This window comes from Echinops telfairi, unplaced genomic scaffold (assembly GCF_000313985.2).
Source record: "Echinops telfairi isolate 266 unplaced genomic scaffold, ASM31398v2 ScPeMD7_31;HRSCAF=116, whole genome shotgun sequence".
Lineage (NCBI taxonomy): Eukaryota > Metazoa > Chordata > Mammalia > Afrosoricida > Tenrecidae > Echinops > Echinops telfairi.
In genome coordinates, this window is record NW_022103928.1 from 29,395,452 (window position 1) to 29,403,795 (window position 8,344).

Genomic DNA, 8,344 nt, shown 5'->3' on the forward strand with positions numbered 1-8,344 from the left:
GCGGGACGGAGGCAGGAAGCCTGCGGCGCTGTGCCAGCCAGGGTCCCTCAGCAGCCCCATGAGCTGGCACGGCTGCCACGCTCGTACGGTGTCCTTTGAAGGCTGTCACCTCAGTGAGGGCAGGGCCCCTCCTCGGTGACACGCAAGTCAGCCTTTCTCCTCCCCAGAGGAGCCTTGCCTTGCCACCTCCCTCTGGTCCCAGGGATCTGTTGTTGCCCTGTCAGGGCCTGGTGAGTCAGTCGGCCCCAGCCCATAACGACCCTGTGGCTGCAGCAAAGAAGTAGGCACAGCCCGGCCCTGCCCATTCTCACAGGTGTTCCCGTCAGAACAGACGGCCGTGGAACATTCCGTGGAGCATCAGTTGGAACCGTGATGACCGTTTATCTCAGAGGGACCTCACGTCAACCAACAACACTTTCAAAGACCCCCTTTTCCAAACCAGGTTATCCTCGTAGGTCAGGGGCTGGGACATCCCCTACCTATCTCAGAGATTCTCAACCTTCCTCGTGCCGCGACCCTTTCATCCAGTTCCACATGTGGTGGTGACCCCCAACCATAACATTATTTTCTTTGCTACTTCATCATTGTAAGTTTGCTACTTTTATGAATCGCAATGTACATATCTGCTATGCAGGGTGTGTTTTCATTGTTACAAATTGAACATAAAGCATAGTGATTCATCACAAAACCATATGTGATTATATATTGTGAAATACTTATTTGTAATGACAAATAAATGACATTTTGTCTTGAAGCAGGGTGTAGCATGGGTAACAATCTTCACGCCGCCGGATACTCCGTAGGTGGGTGTGCATGTGGGTGGACCCGCTTGGAGACAGGCAGAGGAGCGGTGTCTCAGTTCCTAAGACCATCAGAAATAGGGGTTTTCCAATGGTCTTAGGCGACCCCTGTGAAAGGGTTGTTTGACCCCCAGGTTGAGAACCCTTGCCCTATCTGGTTGGAAGACACTATTCAGCCCGCCCCTCTCACCAAGGGCATCCTGGCTTGGACAGAGCCTGTCTCACGTCACCCAGGCTGGGCTCCTCCAGTTCCAGATGTGAACAGAGGCCATCACGCCACCTGAGGTTACCTCGCTGCACCTGCACACAGGGGGCTCATTCACAGCTGACAAGGTTGCCCATCCCCGTGAAAATGTCAGTCCCTGTGTGCTGGGTGAGACTTTGCTTTAGGGCCATTGTTGTCATGATGATTGGCTACCCCTGAGGGCCACGGGACGTGTGTGTGTGTCTGTGTGTCTGTGTGTCAGGAGATAAGGAGCAGATGTCCCACTTTGCTGTGTCCTGGCTCGGGGAGAGGACCACAGAGAGGCATGGTTTCCCACTCCCCAGATGCCATAGGCAGGGTTTTGAGCCATGGGACTGTTTCTAAATCTCCTAAGCTCTCACGGCTACACCGTGTCCCTCTGCTGAACACGCGGGTCACTTCTCGGTGCTCGGCCTCCTGTGCTATTTGCTCAGTGGAGTCTGTGTGCAAAGGCCCTAAGCCGCCAATTGGCGTGACCTGGTTGGGCGGGGCCTCTGGTGGACTTTGAGCTGTCGTGAGGCTGCCCACCCTGGTGTGTGTGTGAGCTTGAGGCAGCGCTCACAGCCGGGGCGCCAGGTTCAGCTCTGCTGCTGACTCTCTGTGTGGCCGCTCGGAGTCAACTCTCATCTGTGCCATCTCCCTGCAGGTCGTCCACCCGGCCGGAGGTGGCCAGCATCGAGCCGCTGGGCCTGGGTGAACAGCAGTGCTCCCAGAAGGCCGTGGTGCAGGCCCGCCTGTCCCAACCCACCCGCCTGACCAGCATCATCTTCGCCGAGGACATCAGTAAGAGCTCCAGGGACTGGGGTGCCCCCGGGGTTGGGGGAGAGGGATGCATCTGCTCAGCCCACTGAGTGGCCGTACTGTCACTGGGTTAGAAAACGCTGGTTGCTCCCCACCCCAGCCTAGCGGCCGGCACTGAGCTGACAGCACCCAGGCCAATCTCTGATGGCCTGCACACTGTCCCTGTTCTCACTCACGGCCGCTGGCCTTCTCTTTCCAAATTACTGTTTGTTACTTAAATAACTCTGAACGGGTATCAAGTTAAGTGTAAAACACATATAATCCAAAAACATCCTTCTTTTTATTTCCCCAAATTTAAAGTATTGTTGTAGAATACCTAGGAGATAATTGAGGTAGGTTCCTATCATGCAAGTTTTCCCCTACGTAAAATGAGGCCAAACACTTTCCATCTGATTATAAAATCCTTGAAAATAACTATCTACATATTACTAACACTAGCACTCTCCTTGTATGAGACATTTAGGTTGATTTTTGAAGCCCGCTTTTAGCGTTCTACACCACAATTTACTTGCAGGCAACAGTTTGGGATTCTATTAGGTCATTTCCTTAAGATAGAGTCCTGGATGGGCAGGGTCACAACACAGGAGCATTTCCAGGGCTTTGGGTAAAAAGGGCTGTATTGCTTTCCAGCAAAATACCGTTACCACTTTGACCAACAATGCACAGATATTGTTTATTTGGTGTCTAGAGAATGATGCTCAGAGTGGTTTCGTAGCTGCTGCTGTTGGCCTGAAGGAGCCCACGTGGCATAGTGACTCCTGCATTGGGCTGCGCACAGCAAGGCCAGCAGTTCAGAACCACTCGTCACTCCATGGGAGAAAGACGAGGCTTTCCACGCCCATAAAGATTTACAGTCTCAGAATCCCACAGGTGCATTTCTACTCTGTCCTACGGGGTTGCTCTGAGTTGGAGTACACTCGATGTCTGAGGTTTTGGTTTTTGTCTGTTGTCCTTATAGAAGACTGGGAAGTGCTGGGGGTGTCATTTACGTATCTTCCTTAGGGGGCGAGTGCAGAGTCTGTGCACACAGGCACGCACACACACACACACACACCCTTTCTTCCTGAGTAAGGGTGTTAGTCTATGCAAGCAGAATTTCCTAATTTCAGTGTCGGCGGGACGTGGCCTGCCTTCCTTTGGATACCGTCGCCCCTGGCTTTTACTTGATTGGTTCCACCCTGAGCGAAGTGGAACTTTGCGGAAGCAGATTTTTGCCCACTGTTTTAATTACTAGCTGTCAGGGGGGAGAGGCTCGGAGTGTGCCAAGAAGAAGCCCGTGAGAGTCAGCTGCCGGGCTCTTCGGAGCTGAACTGGCGTTCTACTTAAGCCCTGTTCCTCTGGTGCTCTGTGGTGGACCAGTATGTTAAGAGGACCTGAAAGTGTGTGTGTGTGGGTGGTGTTCCTTGTTGCTGACACCTCTTTCCTGTCGTCCTCACCTCCCCAGCCACCGGGCAGGTCCTGCGCTGCGATGCTATCGTCGACCTCATCCATGGCATCCGGGTCGTCTCCACCACCCGGGAGCTCTACCTCGAAGACTCCCCGCTGGAGCTGAAGATCCAGGCTCTGGACTCAGAAGGTGAGGCCGCTCCCGCCATTGCCTGCTGCCCGTGACCCATGCTGGGCATCAGCCTTGCAGCCTCTGCCAACCCCTCCTGCCATGGTCGGCCCTGCTGCTCCCTCGGGAGCTGACACTGCTGCCTCCTTCCGGGCGGTGCCCCCCTCTTCTTTCAGTGCCACACCGAGTCCCTTAAGCATCCTGAGCACAAGGGCACATGCCGCGGGAAGGCCCTGGCCTTCAGCCAACCCCCTTTCCACAGCTTGTCTTAGGGTTCCAACACTTTTCCCACTCTTAGCCCATGGACTTCCAGAGCTCACTGTGGTAGTGACGCCATCTTCTATCAACTTGGGGTATTAAGAACGAAGGGGTGGAGTTTAGCCTGTCAATCAGGTCACAGCTTGATGACCTCACTTGGAAGCGGGTGGGTAAAGAGTTCGCTGGAGGCCGGGCCCACTCTCTGGCTGCTTCACCTTCCTGTTGAGGACCCACACTCAGAGAGGTGGAGGAGTCAGCGCTGAGGTGCTTCCACTGCATTGCACCCACAACACCCCCGGCCTGTGGTCTTCCTGCATGCTGCATCATTGCTCGTGCTGCATGAGTCTGAAGCAGAATGTAAGGACTACTGCAGGACGTAAGGGCTACTAGCTGATTTATGGACTTGATCTGGACTGGTACGGAATGTGTTCTCATTAAACAATTGCTCTTTGATATAAAGTGCTCCCTTACATGCATGAGTGTCTCTGGATTTGTTTCTCTAGTCAACCCGGACTAGCACACTCCCTCCTCTGGACATGGGGAGGCCCTGGCACGAACCTGATCGCCAGAGCCTGGTATGATCGTATTCCCCTGGCCCCAGGAAGGCACATTTGGTGTTGGGCAGGGAGAGGTGCCACCTCCCCAAACAAAACCCCCAAACTCACTGTCATTGTGTCAATGCCGACACCTAGCGGCCCACTGGCACAGGACAACTCTGGGTTTCTAAGACGAACTCATTGCAGGAGCCGGCAGCCCCATCTTTCTCCCATGGAGCAGCTGATGCCTTCAAATTGCTCACCTTACGGATCGCAGCCCAGTGCATAAACACTGTGCCGCCAGGTCTCCACCGCCACTTCCTGGGCAGACCCCTGTTCACTGTGGCACTGACCATGGCCAGTCCTCCCACTGTGCTCTCATGGACTGTGGGGTGACTGCCAGCACACAGTAGTTAATGTCTCGTAGAACAATCCCAGGGAACTTGCATGCTGGGCTGCCGCTGGGCAGTAACAGGAAGCTGGGAGGGGATCGCTGAGAATGACCACTGGAGCCGCTCTCCTCTGACGCTTTGTGGCTCATTGGGCTTCTGTGTTAGTCTGGGTGGACTAGAGTAACAAATCTAGGGACACGCATATGCGTGTAAGAGAGAGCTTTATATCCAAGAGTAATCATATATTAAGGAAACATCCCAGCCCAGTCCAGATCAAGTCCATAAGTCCGATATTGGCCCACATGTCCGATACCAGTCTATAAATCCCTCTTTAGACTCCCGCAGCATATGCAATGACACAGAATGCAGGAAGATCACAGGCCAGTGGTGGGTGGAAAGTCCTGTGGGTCCAGTGGTGGTGGAAGCATCTCAGCACTGGCATGGGTCTCCACACGGCTCCTCCAGTCCAGGGCTCTGGCTGCATTAGCGTAGCTCCATGTGGCCTGTCAACAGGAATGTCTAGCAGAGAGAGAGAATGTGTCCCACCTCCAGGGAGGAAGATAGGAGTTCCCAGAATCCCCCGGAGAAGGCCACACCCACACAGAGGCCTCATTGGCTACGACCTGATGGACATGTTAGACAGGAGATGTTGTAACTGCCACCGCCTCCTTCTCAATGGCTGGGCACTTCTAAGCTGCTGGCTCAGGGCACTGCTCTAAATGCCTTTATTTCACGATGGCAATGGGTGCTTCTGTCCTGGCGACAGGCTGTTTTGACTGTAGGCTGACCGCTAGGGAAAGGAGGCAAGGGGGGCTCTGTCGGTTGTGCTTTATGTTAAGCAAAGTCCAACTCTGTCCTGTGAGAGGTCTTCCCAAACATCAGATTCAGGTCAAACTGCACTTTGCCTTCGAAAACTTTCCCCGGCTACCCCAGCTCTCACTTTTTAACTTTCTAGCTCTAGCCTGTGCTGTTGACCATTTCAGGGCTGTTTTGCCTGGGATAAGGGACCTGTCTACCCTCTGGAGGCCGTTTCCCAGCATCCCTGGCCTCGGCCCATAGATGTCAGCAGGACCTCCCAGATCATGACAGTTAAAAGCATCTCTAGATGATGCTAACTGTCCAAAGGGGATTGTTGTAGATCGGAAACCAAACCCTTCCTTCCTTCATGTATTCATTTATCAGACAAACTCAGTGGCTTCCTTAAACTGTTTTTCCAACCTCGTATTGTAAATTGGGGGGAAGGTTTACAGAGCAGGGTTCCCAAGTGCCCCTGCTGGTGTCCACCCACCTGAGTCTCCCTGCACTCAAAGAGTGCTCCCTGGGCCCCAGGCCTGTCTTGACCTCTTCCAGTTTTCCTACGTTTGGCTTTGTGTGCTCTGGGTCCTGAAAATTACGTAGCCTGTTCCAAAGCGAGCCCACCATGTTCAAGGGCAAAGGAGCAAATGGCTGTGAGGGTAGGACACACAGCTAGATCCTGGCTCCGCCTTCGGGTCACATGGACACGTGCAAGTGGCCTCATCCCCTTCAGCCTCAGTTTCCCTTTCCTGCAATGGAGCTCAGACACCCACTTGGCCTGTGTGTCTTTGTCCTTCCCTCTGTCCATAGGGAACACGTTCAGCACCCTGGCTGGGCTGGTCTTTGACTGGACGATCGTGAAGGACGCCGAAACAGACGGATTCTCAGACTCACACAACTCCCTGCGGTAAGCAGTGGCCTTTTCTTTGCCTGATTACCTCAGAAAGGAAAGGGGACATCGCTTGACACCCCCATGGGCCCAGGAACTCTCATTGTTCACCACGAGGCCAGGAAGTTCCCAGCACATCCCTGTGCCTGGTTAGGGGGAGGGTCTCATCTCATACAATGCCCTGGTTGTCGTCTTTTGGAAAGAGGGCACTTGGCCCCACAGGGCTGTGCAAAGTAACTGATGGGTTTCCCTAAGGTGTAAGGGACGTGTGTGGTCCCCAAGGACCACATAAGTTACAGAGAAACACGTCATCTAAGGGGGGTACTGGAACAGCAGCAGGCCCAGATGGAGTGGGCTGACCTCCCGGGCCTGGGGAAGACAAATGCACTTGTATGAAATGGACGAATGATGTAGTGTGCGCGTGCACACACACACACACACAGGAGTCTTATTTGTTGTAAAATATGAATAACACGACATTGGCCGATTCACCATTCTCAGGTGTCCGCTGCACTAAAAGTAGTCCTGTCGGTTGTGCTGTGCAGCAGTGCACAGGGTCCATTGCCAAGCGTTCCCTCTCCACCACAGAACTCTCCCGTCTGGTATGGACCTTTGGCTCTTTCTTCAGCAATCCATGGCTAGTTTGTGTCATTTCATCACCAGTAATCAGAAGCCTTGGTGGCACTGTGGGCTCGGCATAACTGGACCGCCAACTGCAAGGTCACAGCTGCTCGCGAAGAGCGCAGCGTGCTTCTCAGCGAGGGATGAGTGAGGTTCCGAGGGGAAGGTTGGTTGATCCTTCTCACTCTTGTGATTGAGGGAGACACGAGCGAAACACCGGCTCTGGGACCTCATCTCTTCCTTCATGGTGTTCTAACTTTCTCGTGGCTGTGACGAGATAAGCATAGGCAAAGCGCAGCGGTTTTGTTAAGCGTCCGCTTCCTCAACGGTCGTGACGCCGCTGTGTCTGCCGCCATTGTCTTTCCAGTTGTGTCCCAACCCCACAAACAGAAACCCGGTGCCCCTTGAGCGTAGCTTCATGTCATGGAGGGTTGGGAGAGGGAGAGTTGCCAGCCAGCGCCTAGAAGCTCACCTCGGATGTGGTAGAGAGCGTGAGCTTGCTCACTGCCGATGAGCCAGTAAGCACGAGTACGCGTGTGCTTACCTTGCTTGCTGGGCCGCCCGACACCACTCAGCCACCTGCACTTCAGTTCCTGTTCTGTCACTGGAGGCCGTCATGGTACCCCCTTTGACGGCAGCTCTGCAGGTTCCAGAAGGATCCACATTGAGAACTGTGCTCTGGGCCGGGCACACACCGAGCCCGGAGACTTCCGCTCCTCAGCCTCTTCTGTGCAGGCAGGCCCGTCCCCGGCCTTGCTGGGTCTCCTGGTTGGTACACAAACGGAATGGTTATCGTAATCTGAGATGCGTAGGCCAGTTGGAACCAGATCATCCTAGCTTTTTATTAAGTCCAGCATGCAACACCTAGTAAAACAGGACAGGGAAATAAATCACGGCGCAGCCTAGTAGCCTGCGGATCTTGGGGAGCATGTGATTGTCATGGACCGAATTGCACGCCCCCACCGCAACCCCTGCCAGTTTATGTCAACTTGGTCGAGCTGTGATTCTCAGAGGTTGACAGTTACGTGATTGTCATTTGGCGATTATATAATGAGCAGTGGTGTGCCTATCCCCCATGACGTGATCGACCATCAGGTGGAAGGGTATTAGATGAGATGCAGCGCCCTTAACGAAGGTCACAGTCTGATCTGGTCCGAAGGGAGTGTCCATGGCTGTGGCCTGCATCACCTTTGACCTTACAAGGAAGAAGAACCAGGAACAGAGTGAGAGCTGGCACTTGGGGTCCTTGCACTGAGAACCTCCTAGAGCAGTGGTTCTCCACCTTCCTCATGCTGCGACCCTTTCACACAGTTCCGCATGTGGTGGGGACCCCCCCAACCATAAAGTTATTTTCATTGCTACTTCATAACTGTAATTTTGCTACTGGTATGAATTGTAACACAAATATCTGATATGCAGGATGTATTTTCTTTTTTTGTTGTTTTTTTAAAAA

The 8,344-nt window shown here is 53.5% G+C and overlaps 1 protein-coding gene across 1 annotated transcript in view; it reads left to right on the top strand.

Annotated features, from left to right (window-relative positions):
- NUP210 (nucleoporin 210) overlaps nucleotides 1–8,344 on the top strand; it is a 104,220-nt gene that overhangs the window by 18,269 nt on the left and 77,607 nt on the right. The window contains exons 2-4 of the mRNA XM_045290135.1: nucleotides 1,691–1,827; nucleotides 3,290–3,421; nucleotides 6,192–6,288. Of these exons, the coding sequence (XP_045146070.1) occupies nucleotides 1,691–1,827; nucleotides 3,290–3,421; nucleotides 6,192–6,288 (366 nt within the window). The remainder of the gene's footprint in view (nucleotides 1–1,690; nucleotides 1,828–3,289; nucleotides 3,422–6,191; nucleotides 6,289–8,344) is intronic.